This window comes from Papilio machaon, chromosome 21 (assembly GCF_912999745.1).
Source record: "Papilio machaon chromosome 21, ilPapMach1.1, whole genome shotgun sequence".
Taxonomy (NCBI): domain Eukaryota; kingdom Metazoa; phylum Arthropoda; class Insecta; order Lepidoptera; family Papilionidae; genus Papilio; species Papilio machaon.
The window spans coordinates 2,801,698-2,822,333 of NC_060006.1; the positions used below are offsets into that span (position 1 = coordinate 2,801,698).

General features: G+C 35.5%; 1 protein-coding gene across 1 annotated transcript in view; it reads left to right on the forward strand.

The window, feature by feature from the left end:
* Nucleotides 1–20,636, forward strand: part of LOC106707375 (tetratricopeptide repeat protein 28) — a 52,685-nt gene that overhangs the window by 26,040 nt on the left and 6,009 nt on the right. Inside the window, exons 6-25 of the mRNA XM_045683085.1 lie at nucleotides 493–590; nucleotides 4,461–4,686; nucleotides 13,353–13,598; nucleotides 14,223–14,386; nucleotides 14,571–14,646; nucleotides 14,750–14,863; nucleotides 15,098–15,317; nucleotides 15,740–15,959; nucleotides 16,576–16,849; nucleotides 17,096–17,194; nucleotides 17,403–17,519; nucleotides 17,781–17,903; nucleotides 18,207–18,412; nucleotides 18,520–18,699; nucleotides 18,970–19,114; nucleotides 19,347–19,449; nucleotides 19,558–19,694; nucleotides 19,815–19,989; nucleotides 20,113–20,239; nucleotides 20,463–20,620. Of these exons, the coding sequence (XP_045539041.1) occupies nucleotides 493–590; nucleotides 4,461–4,686; nucleotides 13,353–13,598; nucleotides 14,223–14,386; nucleotides 14,571–14,646; nucleotides 14,750–14,863; nucleotides 15,098–15,317; nucleotides 15,740–15,959; nucleotides 16,576–16,849; nucleotides 17,096–17,194; nucleotides 17,403–17,519; nucleotides 17,781–17,903; nucleotides 18,207–18,412; nucleotides 18,520–18,699; nucleotides 18,970–19,114; nucleotides 19,347–19,449; nucleotides 19,558–19,694; nucleotides 19,815–19,989; nucleotides 20,113–20,239; nucleotides 20,463–20,620 (3,208 nt within the window). The remainder of the gene's footprint in view (nucleotides 1–492; nucleotides 591–4,460; nucleotides 4,687–13,352; nucleotides 13,599–14,222; nucleotides 14,387–14,570; nucleotides 14,647–14,749; nucleotides 14,864–15,097; nucleotides 15,318–15,739; nucleotides 15,960–16,575; nucleotides 16,850–17,095; nucleotides 17,195–17,402; nucleotides 17,520–17,780; nucleotides 17,904–18,206; nucleotides 18,413–18,519; nucleotides 18,700–18,969; nucleotides 19,115–19,346; nucleotides 19,450–19,557; nucleotides 19,695–19,814; nucleotides 19,990–20,112; nucleotides 20,240–20,462; nucleotides 20,621–20,636) is intronic.

Consider the following 20,636-nt stretch of genomic DNA (forward strand, 5'->3'; position numbering starts at 1 on the left):
TTTAAACCAACCCGCGTGATGTTATCGTGATAGAAAATAAACATTTACAGATTAAAAACAATACAACGCCAACTATTCATAGATTGAAAAAACATAACATAAATAAACTTAACAAAGCAAATGTTGCAGATACATACTTTGTTAACTTTTAGTAAGGAATAAGACACTGAGATGATTTATCCCGGATTTTGCATATTTTTTGTGATATAAATTTAATTTAATTGAACATGCAATTACTATCAAATGCAATTAAATTATTTAAACATTCGTGAGACATTATAATAAATTAATTAAGAACGGCTTTTGAGATCTTCGCGGTCGCGTTGCGTCTCTCACTGACGATGGACCCCCGACGGGTCCGAAACTAGTCGGTACCGTCACCGGAAGATTATACGTGAGTTAAGCCATTCTTAATTAATTTATTACTATCAAATGCAATTTATAATATTAGGGATATTAATTTCAAGTCATATTAATAAAGTGATTTCGTAGGTGGTGGGTCAAGAACTGCTGGCCGCTGGGCAGTACCAGGCCGCGGTTACGGTATTGGAAGCTGCCCTGAGGATAGGATCATGTTCCCTAAAACTAAGGTAAGGAGTTATAGTAGAAGTAGCATTATTTAGTGTGCGTGATTTTAAATATTAGTCAAAAGAAACATAATAGATTTTGCAACAACTAACGGGTCTATAAGTATTTTGTAATAAAAATAAACTAAATAAAACAATGCCGGCATGTCTTTATGAACTTTTTGTCTAAATTAAATGATTTGTATTTCTATCAATAAAATTCCTTTTATATATCTGCAAGGCTCATTAAATTGATACGGGATATTCCTCGAGGAGTACGCCGCCTTTATTCCCGACTCGGCTTAATATAAATCAAAACGTCGAAATTCCGCCAAAGATAACCGTACCCTTAAGTACATATAAATTATTCCACTGTCAACTCGTTACATACGAGCGGTGATTAAAAATAATAACTCTACGCCATTAATGAAGCTGGATATCTTTGCTTGGAAGCCGTTTCTCTTACTCTTATTAGGACAGGGCTTCTGAAGTACTAAAACAGCAACTACATTTTTACAAATAAACTATAATACAAATATATCTGTCAGATTTCAACAAATTATAATTTATGCACATTATTATATATCTGGCAAAACGTAAGTAAAAATTAGTAGAATTTACTTAATAAACCAAAATTACTGTTGCCCCTTCTAAAAGTGATTACGACTTTTTTCCGTGCAAAGCTAAACTTTTAAAAAACTTTATTAAATAAGTACGTTACTTTGTTAAAAATAACGTACGTATAAAATGTTAAAATTAAAAACGTTTGTATAAAATTCAGTTCGTTTAATTGTCAAAAAACACATTACAATAACTAAATGAGAGTAACAATTGTTAAAGATTATTAAGATTAGTTAATATTAAACTGATTTGTTTTAAAAGTCGCGACTCGTTATTGAGCAGCCCTGACGCGAATGTGCACGATTCAAAGTGTGAATCAAAATGTAAAGTATTAAATACTGAATAGCACGCTGTATGCGAATATAAATCAACATAATTAAGACATCAATTATCAGAGCTTTATGGCAGTTCCTTACAAGGAGCTTTTTGTGGACGTGTAGCAGGTGATGATAAAACTTTGTTGCAATTCAATTGCTTTATTTTCAATGCACAAGTTATTATTACCAGTGGCCTCTTATGTATTTTGGAAATCAAAACTAATGTTACTAATATTAAAATTACCGGTACTACGCAACGAGATCGAGAAGTAATTACGTAAAGATATAGAAGTCCAAACTTCAATAGGTCTAACAGAGGGCGTCTATAATTCGCCGCCATCTCGATCTATCTTAAGCTATGCATTTTGTCTCGGTCTTAATAGCTTTAAAAGTACTTGAAATCTCTTTTTAAAAGATATTTTCTGGCTTAAAAATAATTTAACAATTTTAACGTGAACGTTCCTTTACCTTTGCAGGTTACAGTTGCATCAATAGCACTGTAAATCTATGTGTAATCATGAATGCTGCGCTGAAAATACAAGCAAAAGCTGTTTGTGAGAATTCGTAGGACTTAATGTTATCTACAATTTTATAGACCTTTCCTATTGATCACTAACTTAATAAGATATTACGGCTAGCGAGGCGCTAACCAATGAAACTGTGAGGTCATTAACGGTGCTCCTAATAGCCTCATAAAGTAGCTGAACCGATAAAGGGTTGAATATTTGGTCGGCTGGCGCGAATATCCTATCTTATTTATGGTCCTGAAGTAACATTTTAAATGAATATTGTTTTAGCTTTACACAAAACAAGTTAAAATACAAAGTATAGACATTTTTAAGTATGAATATAATTGAGAAAAAGCTTTAATTAAGGATGAAATATTTTAGTTGATTGTTTTTTCCGATCTCGAATTGTAAGTTTCGCTTATTTAACTCTTAAACTAAGATTTAAATAATTCAAATACAAAGTGAACACGACGGCAACATTATTGAATGCCTTAATAAAGACCCGTACAATGGGGTCCATTTAAATACGCGCCCACTTAGCGCATTAAACACTTCAACGGGTCCCAAAATTGTCGCCGGCGAATAAGGGCCCGCGTGAAACCCACACCTCGATCCAATCTTATCGCCCATTGATGGATTGAAACCGTATCGATACGTAACCGATTTATCGTAGGGATGTACAGGTCATCGATAGGAATCGATTTTTAATTCAACTTATATCGAATGTTACTTATTCATTCAGGATTTGATGCTTATATTTTCACGATTAAATTACTATTGAAGGTGTTTTTGCTAAGCAAGATATCTAGCATTGTTTCTTTCTTCGCGTTCTGGTGTAAAATCACCCTTCTTATAATAATTTTGTGTCTCGACCGTCGCTAACTAGTAGGATAAAAAGTTTATTAATTATTACACTACATTCAGTATTTATATTTGACTAAGTAAAAAATGATGGTGTAATAATAAATAATAATAATAATATAATAAATAATAATGTTGTAAAAATAAACGCTAAACTTCGCGTTAATATTGAATTAAACGATAACTGTTATTTTTTTATTTGCACATTTACAATATGCCTAACATTTACAGCATATAATAAAGTCAAATCATTTAACATTTTAGTACATTCTTCTAGCTATCTTTAGGCGACTACAAAAATCGATAATTATGTCATCGAACAGTAACAGCCCATCCCTAATACGTCCCATCCGAGAACACATTTAAAGGACATTTATTTTTTCGATTGTTATCTACATAGATAACAGTTGACTGACGATAAACAATAAAAGAAGTTACACAGATAAGTGAAACTGAGAAGCTAGACGAGGTATCAATTCGGTATGGGACGCTCCATTGAATTGATAACATCTCTTAAACGTACAAAACATCAGATAACTGTATGCTATTGTAGTGTAGGAGGTAAAGACTGCAGATAATAGAGTTTATTAACTTCATTTAATTGCGAAATTGTTATATTTCATATATCATTATCATTTTATAGTATATTTTAATATAAAATAATGATACAATATTCATACCTTTGTTCCTCTTCTGTTGCAATTCAAAGATACACAATACAAAGATACGCACCACACAATAAAAACTTCTGTTAAAAGTCTTGTCTGTATCAAAGAACTCTGAATTGTAATATCATTTTCATTACACTACAGTGGGCCTAGCATGGGCAATTTTACAATTAATGAATTATTTCTTTCCTTAACTTTCCCAATTTTTCATAACCAATGATGAAAAATTTACAATTGAGTACTAGACTATCATAAGCTTTTATTAAGCTCAGGTTAGCCTTCTTAAAATATGTCATCTCAGTGCGGAGGTGTGGAGTGATATTTCAAATTACTTCACGAAGTGATTCATTAGCTGGCACTCGAATTAAAATATTTATCATCGCCCTTTAATCGCTTTACGTGAACCGGCCTCGCGGGAAGCCGCGGGCGGTCCCTTTGTTGTTTGACTTTTTCTACCCGCAGTCAAAATTTGTGCATTATCTCGTACTTTGTGAGACAAGTGTGTTGACGTGGTATGATTTTATTACTAATAGATTTAAAATATCTAGACCAGCTATACAAACATGTGCAGGAATCAGAATCGTTGATTTGTTTATAAGTTTTCTTATTATAACACAATAGTATCTTGATATTATGGTAATCCCTTTTACACTTGCTACTCAATGATTAAGTTGTTATAGCAGTCGATTTTTAGGTTAAAACTACACTAAGGGCCCTTCAACACTTAGTGAAAAATAGTGTGTTAAAGAATACTAATTTTTAGTTGTTAGAAAAGTTTGTGTACAGTTACTTTTAAACTATTTAATCAGTGAAGATTTTCAGTACCGATGAAAAAAATACAAAATATAAACTCTATTCTATAAATTAGCATCGAATCTTATTGCCAAGGGTTCAGTGTTCATCAACTCTTGTTTGCAGGGGTTCAGTGTTCAGCGCGCTATCCTCAGCTCATTGGGCGCTCAGTCAGCTGGACGCCGCCATCAACTACATGCAACAGGACCTGGCCGTCGCCAAGTCCCTAGGAGATACAGCTGGCGAGTGCCGCGCGCACGGCAACCTCGGCGCTGCCTACTTCAGCCAGGGGTCATACAAGGACGCGTTGACCGCGCATAGGTACCAACTGGTCCTGGCTATGAAATGCAAGGTTAGTAAAAGATTTTTTTGTTAAGTGACAAAAAAAGAGAAGTACAGCCAAGGACGTTTTTTTGCTATTCAGTTCGGTGAGAAGTAATTTAACTATGAACAATTTTGTCATATCGAATTTTTAGAACATTAATCTCACTTCTTACTAATTACAAATGCGAAAGTGGATGGATGGATAAATATCAAGCAAATGCTTGAAAGTTTCTTCAGAACGACTCAACAGATTTCAATGAAATTCGGCATAAATGTAATATAGTCTGGAAGAACACATAGGCTACTAATTATTTTTTTTAAATCCGCGCGGACGGGGTCTCGGGCGACAGCTAGTGGCAAATTAAATATCCAAAATCATCCTGTAACGTAAAAGGATTATGAATAAAATTAATTCTTTAATTAAGCTTGTTATTCCGTTACGCATATTTTGAGCTCGTCTGTACTCAGCTTCCGTTAAAACTAGTAAAGTAAGATGTAGAGAAATCGCAATTAATTTTATCATAACTTTTAACGTAGACGGCAATACAGGACACGGAATCGTCGAAGTGGACATAGATACTGTTAATTGGTGTTAATGATTTATTGTTTGTTATGATTGTGACATGGATTTATAACTCACAAATAAACGCTGGTAAGGATATATGTAAAGTTATACTAGTTATTCTAAATTCTAAACTATAACCTCTCATATATACAAAACTAAGGCACATATGTCACGGCTTTTTAAAATTTAAAAATGAGAACAATCAGACATTCATTTACTAGAAAGCTCATTTTGGTAGGCTGATTATCATCGAATGATTTACCGTGAGCTTCTGAGACCAATTTCCGTTTAAAACATATTGTTATCTCTGTTTTGTCAAAGATGTTAAGGATGACGATATGTTTTATACCAACATATGTTTAAAACCAAAGATTAGTTAAGTAACTGACAGAAATTTCAATATACGAATACAAAACATACTTTTCCACTCTTTATTCCTAATGTAGTACGATTCTTATTATTATCTTTGTTTAGACATAAACAAGTCTACACTGAGTATTAAAAACAGTAACATTAATTACAATCAATTGAAAATTAAAATTACATTTAGCGTCGTTTACCTTGACTGTCATTGTCCGCACCAACCTTTGTCGACAGGCCTGAGCCGCCCACGTGTGACATAAGCATACTGGTTCAGATCAACCAACCTGGTTGTATGCAATGCTTAATTTGTGATTGAATGGCAAATTTCTGTGCTAGCTAAATAATTTCGTATCGTTGTCATAATTAATTTATTCATACAAAATTATTTATACAAATTGTACACCTATTTGTAGCTTAGAGTAGATGCATGTAAATAAAAAGCGAATACACTGCTACTTCAGCTACTACTTTAGCCTAATTAAGTACCCTGAGTGTGGGAATTACGTCAAATATGCATAGTACATCTTATATTATGTACGATTTAATATTAATTAATGTCAACTAAGAATGCTTTCGGAGCTTTTTTAGAATTGGCCTCTTGAAGTGAACTGTTAGCAATAACTACAGCTCATCACAACATTAGTTTAATTATTAAAAATACTATTTTAATATTTTATTTTACTATCATTCTATAAAAACATAACGTAATAATTACAAAGGGTTATAAGTTGCAATTGTCTTGATTTATTTAAAAAAAAATAAAGAATATTTCCGAAACATAAAATCGTGGGGTGCCTTTAATCAGATAACTTAATTTCAGCGCACACAAAAGAACCCCGAATTCTTTGTTCTTGTTCTTTTTAGTTCGCCAGACGTTCGCAAATAAACATCCTGCACCTCACGTTTACACATTAAAAATAATTCCTTACGTCTGTATGCCGTGCAACGAGAGTTCCCAGCACGTTTTTAGGCATCTTGAATATTCGTGGCCGTTTAATGGTCTTAGCAGATTTGTTCACAATGTTTCTCGTATTATCGAAGAACTTTAAGGCGAGTACAATAAGGGTATGGTCACACCAAACACATCAGCCCTAGTCCATATTGGCAGTCTTCGAGCCCCAATCTGAACGAAAAATCATACTGTTTTGTAAGTTAGTCTGCAATAATGTTGACGTAACTAGTGTCTCGTGGAGAACTTACTTTATACTATGATGTAACGTCTTAGCTTAAAGAATGTCAACAAAAGTTAAATTAAAATTGACATCGCACATTATCTTAGACGCGTAGCATTTATATTGCCTCACAGACTTGACTAGAAGATGTCTTTACAAGTAAAATAATGGTGCAATCGTAACCGTCTTTTCCCCTCTACCTTTAAGACAATTTCACACTAGGTGAGAACAGTGAGGCAGAACAGTAGACAGTGTCGTATTAACTATTATTTGAACTTAAACATTGAAAAACAATACTGTTCTGTCTCTGCGTGTGACTATAGCGTTACTGGACTGTTTATTTCTCGCCTCGCTGTTTTACCCTCTTGATAACAGGCATGTTGTGTACAACTAAAACGCTAAAATACAACAATTTTAGGTCTCAAAGTTAACCGACTGACACTATATGTTAATGTGCGGCAACATTTATTTGCTGCTTTTACTGCAATCTGGTTACCGCACGATCACAGGCTCGTTTTATCTTGATCGCGTATTACGCTTATGTTAACGATGTTGAATGTAATATTTTTATTCTACAATTCCATCGTTTTTTAAACGTTTGTCGGGCGCTGTGATTACATTTTAATTGTCACGTGCATTTGCACGATTACTTTCACTTAAGATAAATAAACAGTAAAAATTAAAACTAAGTTAGTATGATGATTTAAATTAAAACTAAGTTAGCATGATAATTTAAAGTATTGTGAGTATAAAACAATGTTTGAAGTTACAGATCGTATTTTCGAAACGTGATGTATCTACATACACAGAGTCCGGACAAGATTTTAGCTATCAATCTATTACTAACCTCACTGTTTATTAACAACATCGGAGGATTTAAAAAAAGTCTACCGCGACAACAGAGGAAAATAAACATATTAAAACCTTTTAAACATTTCTGCTGGCATACACGACACAAACACGAACAACTGAATTATGTTATTAAAAATAAAAATAGATGAATATAAAATATAAAAACAATGTGCAGTCAAAACGCGAGCACATGATCCACACAACGAACAAATAGTCGTAAAAAGTATTTACTTTGGCCGTTACGGACGGACGGCGCACAACAAAAACTCGGTGGTCGATTTGAAATAACCGCGAAATGGCGGCGCGGGCGGCGGAATTCGCCCGTAGCCCGTAATGTGAGAACTCGATTCAGTAATCCCTACAATTCACGATCTAGTACTAGGAATGTATACGGATTTTTATAAAGGAAATCCGCCTTTGCTTTTAATTCGTATTTTTCTGTTATACTGATCCATATATTTACTTTCTTAAAAAACTTCTATGTAAGTATAACAACTTCCATGTTTTTAAAATATCTTAATAGCATTATTCAATCCTAATCATCGATAGTTTTTGTAACCAATGTTGTATAGTAAGGCATATGTATATTAAATTTTTAACAAAGTTTCAGCCGTTAATTAAAATATTTTACATTAATAACTTTGCCTGTTTCAAGTGTAGGTAATAAAAAAATAGTTGCATTAATAACTTCCGAACATCCTGTATTAAAAATTATGCTCTACACCGAAGCGGGATAGTTTCTTAGTCTATCTCGTAATTACATCGGTGTTAATGTAGATAACATAGATTTATTACACTGAGATATAATTACGTACATTAAAGGACGTGCAACCGGTAAATTATTGGTGTAATGTATTCTAAAGGTGAATCGATATATCAAAGTAAGTCGAAGCAAATTTAAGGCGCCGCAGATCGCTTTACGTCGCGTAATGTTCCTTCGATAATGTCACCGGGAAATCATGAACACTGCCCATTTGTAATTTGCCAAGAATCGTTATATTTTGGTTATTTTTAAAAGTGGCATTTCATTAGTAGTTACACTGTCATCAGTTGTCAGTTCACGATTATTTATTGGCTGCAAATTTTGCAAAATACTCAAATTTAACACCTAAATTTGTGATTCCTTCGATATTCAGTTCTCTGAGTCTTTACGATTTACCGGGGCAAATAACAAACGGACCGCGTACACGATTTGCCTGTGACGTACTAAACATCGATATTTTATCTTATAATAAAAGATGCGCGACTTTATCGGACATTAATGATATAGTAAAGTTAACAACCTTATGGCTTATGCTATCTTGAATAGATTTAAAACATAATTATTAATATATCAGATGTAAATAGAAGTTTTTTTTTCACATATTGATTTCGGACCGGTTTTCAAAGCTACTAATAACATGTGTGAATTTTATACTATTATTGTTTTGTATGATTCGGATTCCTTTAGTGTTAGCTAATGAAAATAATTACTATATCTTTGGTAAAAACTCTTATACATATTAATTTACAAAACATAACCTAAAACTTTTTAAACTTTATAGAAGTTCAAATATTAATATGCGTTGTTAAATAAAAACGATATTTTTTAAATGAACATTACACACTTTTATGCCTATAGCTACTCATTATCTTACTTCTTACTTATATAAATGCGAAAATTTAATGGCTCAACGGATCTCGATAAAATTTTACATAGATGTAGAGCATAGTTTGGAGGAACACATAGGCTACTAATTAAGTTTCTATTTCATACCGCGCGGACGGAGTCCCGGACAACATCTAGTATATAATAACGTTAACTTTTCATAATTTATTGGTACAATTTCCATATACTTTATTTAAAATCTCCACAGAATTACAATGAAAAAAGTTATGTTTAACAACACAGTTTGCAACACATAAAATGCATTTTTACAACAACTTTCTTTGCATAAAAAACATAGATACCGGTGTCCTATACATTCAATTCAGTCACCTATGTATCTAACACGATCAGTATAACCAGTCTGTTGCTGGAAAGGTAATATTAATCATAATTACGCTGTCACAGATCATAAATTAGCTTGTCTTGTGTACTACTTACTGTATTGAGGTCTCATATCAAGATGTCTCATCTAATATAGACTATAGTTTTATCATTAATTAATGCCATCACCTCCTAGAATAACATTAAATAGGAAACACCTACAGATAACCATTAAGTTTCAAATGTCGCTTTTAATTCTCTTATCCGTATTTTGAATATGTAACCAACCAGTATTCATTTCCGGATTATCAAATATTCGCCATTCCACTATAGTACTTTCGTACAATCAATTTCATAACCTATTCAAAATAGTGAATTTTAAAACCAATGACGTAAGCTGATTCATCTAGATGCAATGTCCTGATAATGTAGCGTGAACTATTTGACACTAACATGTAGTTCTGACTCCCGACTTCATTAGTACACGACTAGAATAATTCCAGAATATTCCATTTGTGGCAGGTGCTAAGGTTATTTTGTAACGCTTGTCACCGTAAAAGGATTGTTTTTGCTAAATAAATGTGGAATACTTCTACAGGATGACTGGTGAGATACTAACAATATTAAACTCGGTATTCGATTTTCGTGAAGTTTATGTAATAAAATTAGGTACTTAATATTTTTTTAAATTTTCTTATAAACCATTTAACGTGTAGTGTTTACTCAGCAGTAAATTAATATTTATTTTCAAAGTTATTTGTTTTCATCTTATATGATAGCCAAATAGCCCATACTGAAGTATCGTTAGTGTCTCACCAGTCACCCTGTATAAATAAAATGTATGCAATTTCATATTTAAAAACGCAAAGGCAGACAATCCATCGGAATATCTTATAATAACGTTAACCTAGTACATTTTCTAAATTACGTGTTCTTTCTCGTCATTATTACTCGCCAATGTAAAACAAGCTGTACCAGTTTTATTTAAATAGGATCTCATTTAAATATTAAAATACTTTTCAAGAACAAACAAGACTTTATTGAACGTGAGAAATAAAATACCAAAGCGTAACATAATAAGTAAAATATCTACATGTTACCACAACTAGTAATAATTTAAGAAAGAAATACGCACCCCGCTGAATACAACTCAAAAACTCACGCTCAAGTCCAATTTGTTTACCATAAAAGTCGATATCATTTTACCTTATAAATTAATAGCATGTTGAACAGAAGTAAAAGAGTAAAAACATTCTCAAATGGCATATACATTCTTGCTAAACGGAGGCATCATAAAAATGCATAATAATGTATCGCGAATTCCACGTTGGCGTTAAATTGAATATATTCGTACCACCCAGTCGCAACTATCGAAGTTTATTAATGATCGCCGGCGTCCTGACAGCTTTTAAACAGCTAATACTAGTCATTAACTCCTATCTTTATATTACATCCCGATTAGAAAATGATATTTAAAAACGTTCTTCGATGACGCTTACTTCCATATAACCTTAGTTTTATTTTTAAACTAATATAGTTTGTCGACAGTGAATTTTGTTATGCAATTCTTTAATAACTACAGTGAATCTAAAAATCTATTAAAACACATAAAATACGATCGTAATTAAAATAAATCTTGATACCAATATTTAAATTTTTACTAGCGTAGTTTTTATTCTACGTATACCTTTATAAATACGACAATGCCTTCCAAAGTAAAGGCAAAAAGCTTAGATAAAATAAAAGGATTAACGACATCATTTTTTTTTATATTACCCAAATTCATTTTCTATTTACGTAAGTTGTATTTTTAAAATGTCATCAATATCAATTATCTTATCTGAGGACATTTCACCGGGTCGTATATAAAAGCCTTTGACTTTGAAGAACAGGACTAGTCAAGCGCATTTATCTCTATCAAAAAAAAAAAACAATATGTTAATACGTAGTTTTTCTTGTGTGTTCGTTTTCTGTAAAAGTGAAAATATTTGATTTAATGTACGTTCGTAAAAACATTTAATTTTTACATGAAACGCACAAGTGTGATAACAATGTTTACCTCCCGCGTAGTTCAAGAATTTAGTACAACGGCAGCTCTATGGCAAGTCCGTGTCTCTATAGTCAAAGATAAAAGAGTGAGAAACGGGCAGTGAGTTGGGTAGACGAAAAAGGTCGTAAGTAGATCGTAGGTATATGTAAATCACAGCGTTATCGCATCATGTTGCACATACTTAATTAGCTAGATTGTAGTGGCCGAGTGAACTTTAGTGCTGGCCCTTTTACTGGCATTTAGTTCACGATAATATCGACAATACTGGTCGTTAGTAATTTGAAATCGCTCGAACGTTTCTAACATTGAATTGAGATTTTATAGACACCGAAGAGTTAATTAAAATTCGTAATATGTAGATTGATTCTCTAATTTGTGTGCTTTTTAGAAATACATAATTAGAAATCATACATAGAAATATATGATATGATAGATTGAATCATAGAAACAATGTTTGTTCCTAAAAGATTTTTTTTTCTTAAATTATACTTATGAAAATAAATAATTGAATAAAACAGAACATATTTTCATAAGATACTGTTTTAAACGATACTTAAAACTGAAATTTTTAAATTTAATATTCAAAGAAAATTGTACAATATATGATTTTGTATAAATATGAACTGTTGGAGAACTTATTTTTTTTTTGTATTACAAACCAAATTTTAGGGGCATCAACATGACTATTTCGACATATAAACACCACTAGTCAGGCTGTGTTTTTTGTCAACCACTTCCTCAGTAAAAGGGATACGATGCTCTCTATTTATCTTTTATTTTAAAGCATTAGACTGATTTATAGTATTAAGGTAAGGTTTTAATGTAATTTTAAGTAAAATAATCAAGGTATTATAGTCTCAATTCATTGTTGTTACATTTAGTTAAGAAATTTAAATTTAAAAACCAAATCGGTTATTGTTATTTTAATATAATAGTGCATATTAAGGATGCTATGACTATATCAGAGTAGAAAAACTTTTAAAAACTACGTAATTCAAATTTCACGCTTATATTTTCCTACTAAATAATAATGATAGAAAAAGGAGATATAATTTGATATTCATAATATTAATGTTCACTTACAATATCTAATCTCTCACAAATCGTTACTATAAACTGAATAAGTTTTATCACTCAAATCCCTATTTAGACAGGTATAAAATTGATACGGGGAAAAATAAATTATGTTCCTATTTAAGATGTCTGAGCACAAATCCGGGCGTTATCTCTTGAAGCAATAAATAGGAGCTTTTTCGATGAGCGCACTGTAAACGTCCTTTGACGATTAAAGCCCTTAGTACACATGGCTACATGAATCTCCGACTTTAGTCTATTTTTCTTTTAGCGATTTTAGTCTCCAAGCGACTTACGCAATACAATCTCACAAAGGTACACAGTACGTATCGTCGACATTTTGTTCTATTGTCGCTACCCATTCGTTTTGAAAAAATCGCCGCCATTTACAAGATGGCGCGCCAAATCTATACAGTCTACGTATTGTAAATTCGTATCTTTGTATTTCGGAAACTTGTGTACGAAATACACAAGTACACAGAGAGGATAAGCCTCTCTTACCTAAGTTTTTCTGTACTGCAACTTTAATAAAAATATAGTGTTGTATCTTTCATTCTCTCTGAAAAATAGAAAAAACGCTATGCTTTTGTGATAAAATTTCAGCAGTGTCAGTTTACAGCCACTTACCCATTGAATAATTTCCTTACAGGACACACAAGCCGCAGCGGCAGCTCTAACATCTTTAGGGCACGTTTACACTGCGATCGGTGACTACCCGAATGCGCTCGCCAGTCACAAGCAGTGTGTACAGCTGGTGAAACAAATGGGCGACAGGCTGCAAGAAGCAAGGGAGATTGGCAACGTGGGCGCCGTGTACCTGGCCATGGGGGAATTCGACTCGGCTGTTGATTGTCACACACAGCACTTGAGATTAGCCAGGCGACTCGGCGATCAGGTTAGTTACACGTTAGCCACTATTATTTTAGACTCAAGTTAACTTGGTGAATGTCGGTGGTACTGAACGTGTGAAATAAACTTATTAATAGATAATTCTATCGAACCGTCTATCGCAATTTGAATAGAGGATAGAAGGTAGAAAAAAATTATACAAATACAGAATAACTACAGCTAAATTTCTTTACGTTTAACGTAAAAATTACTTAAATTGAGACAAGCTAGCTAATTGTTTAGCGTAATTGGGACTAACATTCAAAGTTTTCATTAAAAATGGCAATTACATCCAAATAAACGGTAGTTTAACCTTTAACTAGTCATTGAAGAAGAAAGCGCAATAAGCTTTTACAGCCTTGCAGTTGTCAGCCGCTCTTGTCTAATCTGCCTCAGCATGGGATTTAATTGTAACTCTTAATCGAACTCTCCAATCTATACACATTATGCAAATGGAGCCAATTAGAGAAAATGTCTATTCCTTGGAATCTTATCCCTTGTTCTATGTATTTATTTACTGCCCTTGCTATAATAAAAGTAAACTATACCGTCTTTCGATTGGAGTAGACAGGTATAATAAATGTTTTTGTATTAGATATCATATTATTCCTTTTCTTTTATATGTTTTCAGGTGGAAGAAGCTCGTGCATATTCAAATCTTGGATCATCGTATCACTACAGACGTAATTTTTCTCAGGCAATCGCTTACCATGAAAATGTATTACGAATAGCACAGAATTTGGGCGATCGAGCCATTGAGGCTAGAGCGTACGCTGGATTAGGACATGCAGCAAGGTAAATTTTCAATTGATACAAACACAAGTCGGTTCTTGTATTCCTTTTAAATAATAGTGGCGCAACGTATACTCCTTGTAGATACTCCTCGTGGAATTTTTTTCTGCTTTAATTTTCACATCAACGCCATCATATATATTATATATTTTTTGTCTTATACTATGTCTTGTTGTTCTATTTACAGATGTGCCGGTGATTATGCACAGGCTAAGAAATGGCACGAGAGGCAACTGGATGTTGCATTAGCAGCCAGAGACAAGGTTATTTTTTTTATATTTTAATTTTTTACATGCAAATCAAATACATAAATAAGTAACGCCGATTGCTAAACTACGTATTTTTTAATTATGTATGTATTTATAGGTTGGCGAAGGCCGTGCTTGTTCAAACTTGGGCATCGTTTACCAATTGCTGGGGGAGCATGACGCGGCCCTCAAACTGCACCAAGCGCATCTGTCCATTGCAAGGCAATTGCAGGTAAACATTAGTTGATTATATTTATTTACTTAAATATACACCAATAACCTTCTACACATTATTTTACTCTTTGTTTCTTGGTCACAAACAAAAGTAGTTACTTTTCCTCCAGTCCATCAATTGGTTACTAAAAAAGTCCCTGTGTAGTTGTGTGAGAGCAATCTACAGTAAAAGACCGCTTAAATAACCTTTTAAACGACTCTCCGTGACTAAGCATACATTTTTTTTTCACAGGATAAAGCAGGGATGGGTCGCGCGTACGGAAACATAGGCAACGCGTACTCCGCAGCGGGTTTCTACGAGCAGGCCATCAAGTACCATAAGCAGGAGCTAACGATATCCAAGGAGGTGCACGACCGCAGCTCTGAGGCGTCTACGCATGGCAACCTGGCTGTAGCCTATCAGGCCCTCGGCGCACATGACATGGCGCTGTTCCACTATCGAGCACATTTAGGTAAGGAAAGCTGTTAAATATAGACTTACTAAATAGCTAAGCGATAAAAACTAGTAACCACTTTATTTATAACATTGTAAGATTTTTAACATATTGATTCCAAAGACCAAAATTTTATTATGGAGTTTAAGGGACAGATAAAGAAAATTGCATGATACAAAACGCCCGAAAATAACAACATAGAATGAAAATACCACCTCTTCACGTCTCAAAATTTAATAGGTTTCTGTACAACTAATTTGAAGTAATAAATATGTTACGCTTACTAACTATTGACGATTATTGGGGAAATGTTTGGAACTATTACCGACAAAATTCTCCAGGCGGCAATTTGTTTATTAGGGTAATAAACAAATTGCCGCCTGGAGAATTTTACTTAATACTACTTAATACTTAATAAAAGTAATTAATTAAAACTACAGGCATAGCTCGCGAGTTGAAAGATGCGGCGGGCGAGGCGTGTGCCCTCCTCAACCTGGGCAACTGCCTATCCTCACGCGGGGAGTTTGCGCAAGCCGTGCCATACTATGAGCAGCACCTTATGCTCTCACAGGAGCTCGGTGATGTTACCGCAGAGGCCAAGGCCTGCCACTTCCTGGGATATGCGCATTACTGCTTGGGCAATTATAGAGAGGCGGTCAGGTAGGTGGAACATAGAACATGTTTGATTTATCGTATCATTTACATCCAACTAACTGCTACACTTTTTTTTAACGTTTTACATAAATGTTAACAGTCACTTAGTGTTCATTAAGTGACTCAAAGTATTACAAATAATGTCAGGAACTATATATATCTATATATATAAAAGAAAGTCGTGTTAGTTACACTATTTATAACTCAAGAACGGCTGAATCGATTTGACTGAAAATTGGTGGGCAGGTAGCTTAGAACCAGGAAACGGACATAGGATAATTTTTACCCCGTTTTCTATTTTTGTTCCGCGCGGACGGAGTCGCGGGTAAAAGCTAGTATATATAACTCGATTCAGCCGTTCTTGAGTTATAAATAGTGTAACTAACACGACTTTCTTTTATATATATAGATTATATTGTCTAATATGGTGGTGGTTGAATAATTTAGCGTCTTTCGCTGCTCAAAAAGTTTCAGTTTATTTTGTTTTTAGTTCATGAGTATTTTTAAAAACGCCTTTGGCACCTTGAGTCACGTCATTGATTCATGTATTCAATTTTTTTTCCTAAATTTCCAAACAAAATTTTAATAGAACATAGTTAAATTTTTTCCCTTTTTCCCATAGGTACTACGATCAAGATCTATCACTTGCTAAAGATTTACAAGACAAAATGAACATGGGCAGAGCGTACTGCAACCTTGGTCTGGCACATTTGGCACTGGGCAACTTGGAGACGGCGTTAGAGTGCCAGAAATATTTCTTGGCGATAGCCCACATGACCCAGCATCTGCAAGGCAAGTTCAGAGCGCTGGGAAATATTGGCGATGTGCTGATAAAGATGGGGGATGTCGAAGAAGCGGTGAAGATGTATCAACGGCAGTTAAGATTCGCTAGAGAGGTGAGAATATTTTTGATAGTTCTGTAATAATTAAAGTTTTTTTTTTTGATCTGTAAACTATGAAATTCAAAATTTCTTTTAGCCTGATAAATAATGTATATAATATTGATTATCTATTATCTTCCTAATTGAAGCCTGGGTCAATTTACTTAGTGTAAATTTGTTGCACAAAATCTTAACCAAGGGACTCCCTTGATAATCATGCAACTCTGAGTATGACAGGTAGTACATGAACTTGTGTTCCAGGCTCGTGACCGATCATTGGAGGCAGCCGCGTGTGGTGCTCTGGGTCTCGCGCGACGACTGCAGAGAAGACTGGACGCAGCCCTAGGACATCATACTCAGGTACTACGTTCATCTAGTCTCTTTAATAAGACTTTTAAACTTTCGTATGAGATAGGTAGACTACAAGGATAGTATTCAAATTTACATTTTAATTCCTACTAAAATATTAAATGCGATCTCTCTCATTATCTTTAAAAACAACAGAGACAACTATAACGTTAGTATACACGTGCTATGAAAATTGAAATTCACTGTTTTTTATGTTCAGGAGCTGACGCTGCGCCAGGAGGCGGGCGACGCGGCGGGCGAGGCGCGCGCGCACTCACACCTCGGCGCCGTACACATGGCGCTCGGACACTACTCACACGCCGCCAGGTGCTATAGGGTCAGTACACACTGATGTATGTAACTTCACCTAGAAGCACTGCGTGTGGCGGGCTAAGCTTGCGAACTTACACCGTAGTCATAAGATAAATTGTTTGAAACTACATAACTGAATAGAGTTGCAGTCAAAATGTATATGTTGTTTTAGTATTTGACATGATTGTATTAAATCGGTTTCAGGTAGCATGTTGTAAAATTCGATCTTTAATACACTTGCGGTAAAATATGTTGGCTTGGTAAATAATATTTTGAAAATATACAGGAGCAACTGGAGCGAGCACAAGAGCTACAAGACTGCGCTCTAGAAGCGCAGGCGTACGGCAACCTCGGCATCGCTAAACTCAACATGGGACATTACGAAGATGCTATCGGTTATTTAGAACAGGTTAATATTATTATTTAAAACTTAGCTCAATAATGTTACATATAGTAGACCTATTACAAGGTTTATCTGTTTCCAGTATAAACTACTCATGCACTCGAAGCACTCATGTTTTGGATATCTGGTATCTAAGACATGGCCTGATATCTAGTAACCAAAGAGTTTTGATGTTGATTGCTATGTAAAAACGTTATTTATTATTTCGGTTAGGCAACTAGGACTGGATTTATTTAAAACACCAGTATTTAATAGCATTTCTTTTTGAAAAGAAAATATTTACATTTTAAAATAAGTCTAATCGTTCAGCAACTGGCAATCCTCGAGCGCGTGAACAGTCCGACATGCCAAGTAGACAAGGCTCGCGCGCTGGGCTCGCTGGGCGACTGCTACGACGCGCTGGCTGACCCTGACGAGGCCCTCAAGTACCACGAGCAGCACCTCGCCGCCGCCCTCAAGCTGGACAACGCCAGGGAACAGGAGCGCGCCTACCGCGGACTGGGCCTCAGTCATAAGTAAGTCAACGGTGTTTACATGTGTGGAGTTTAAAGAACTGAAGTGCGGTCAGACCGAGCCTCGTGATAATGTAAATACGAAATTCATTTATTTGTATACGTTTCAGATCAGTGGGCAACTTGCAGCAAGCACTAGTATGTCTGGAGAAACGGCTGGTGGTGGCGCACGAGCTAGGCGCGCCCGACGCCAAAGCGCAGGCGTACGGCGAGCTGGGCGCGCTGCACATCGCGCTCGGCAACCTCGACCAGGCCCTCTCCTGCCTCGAGCACCAGAAGAACATCGCCAAGTCAGTATACAGCTTTTCCGGTATTTACAATATCTATGTTTAAAGACATTTCCAAGCTAATACAACTTACGACTGTACTATGATGGTGCTGTAACAGTTACCGAACCGATTAGCTGTGCATAAAAATACAACAAACCTGTACCTAAAAAATCCTTACAGCGTAGCTGTGATACCTTCTCCAAAACCAATACGTAATACGATGGTACACAGAAATGTTTGTAATCGTTGTTAATAAAGAAGGACGTGGGCTTCAATAAACAATGTACGCAGGGAGCTGAACAACCAGATAATGGAGGCGGAGGCGTGGCACGCTCTAGGCGTGGCGCAGCAAGCGCGCGGCGAGCACGCGGCCGCCGTGCGCCATCACCGCGCAGAGCTCGAACTCGCGCACCGCCTCGGTCTCACGCATTTACAGGTTAATTGTTACCTGACTGATTTGCTCTTATACTTCAAATTACTTTCCAGTCTCTATAAACTTTTTTTCCTGATGAAGACTTTATAAAAGTCCATTCCAAGTAATCTTTAGTCCGTACTATTGTAGTTTTCGAACGAATAAGTGCCGAATCCAAACTTTATGTTTCGTTATCCATCGTTATTTTAAAATAATTACTATTGGTATTTATTTTAATTAATATCTGTGTTTATAGGCCCGGGCTTGCGGCGGTCTGGGTACTGCACATGCATCTCTGGGCGCACATGCAGAAGCCGCGAGGTGGCACGAATCTCGCTTGCGTCACGCCACAGCCGCTGGTAAGGAACCTTACAAAAAAATCACAATAATATTATTGCATCACCTACAAACTTATCTATTATTCTACAATCTGTAATTTATCTAATCAAATTTAACCATTTGAATAGGAGATACAAGAGGACGTGCAAACGCGTTAGCCGATTTAGGGAGATCTCATTTGGCGATGGGCGCGTGTGGCAGTGCCGTGTCATACTTGAGACAAGCATTAGCAGCTACGGAAGGATTATCTGATGCTGATGAAGAGGTTAAATATAACACATAATCTTTAGATTGTTTACTTAATCTGTATAACGATTATAAAACCACTTACAAACTTCGGATACAATAAAAGCAGAATTGTCAGTTAAATGATTTCAATTATCAGGCGAAAGTCCGTCACCGCCTGGGGTTCGCGCTGTGGGCGTCGGGCGAGCTGGAGGAGGCGCGCGAGCAGCTGGCGGCCGCGCTGGCGGGGCTGGAGGCCGGCTCTCGTCACCGCGACAGGACCGCCGCGCCGCTCTACACCTCCACCCACCACGCGCTGCAGCGAGTGCTTGTCGGTTAGTCTCTACACTCAACAAATACGCTTCTCTTTTATTTTTTTATTTCACTTATTTTTTTATTTCAGTGTTACTTAATTTGAAGGCTTTTGTGTTAATATTGTAATATTATACTATTTACAGAGTTGGGCCGTCACCCCGAGGCGCTTGTGGTGGCGGAGCGCGGCCGCTGCCGCTCGCTGGATGTACTGGCCGAGAAGCAGCCCGGCACGCTCAACCAGGCCAACCTCGAACTGCACACTGCACAAAGGTAACATTATTAAGGAGGATAGAATACAACATACTACACAAACAAAACAAATACAGACAAAGCAATAATTCCTTTTAATACCTCACCATCTTCTTACAGAAGTCCTTTCCTCTCAAACCCTCTTGTATATTTCTGTAATTATTTCCAAATTCAAGCCTGAACCGAAATATTTAGATTCTTCTTCCTATTCTCAGTACTTTAAGGTTTCGTGTTTGTTACACAGAAATATGCCAGAAGAGGCCAACAAAGAGAGACCAGAGCTGTGGAGTCCAAGCAACGTGGAGCAGATCCTGGAGGTGGTGAACAAACAGAAAGCGCCCGTGCTATACTACAGCCTTGCTGCTGGGAAACTGTATGCGTGGCTGCTGCAGCCGCATAAGGGTAATTTATTGTACAT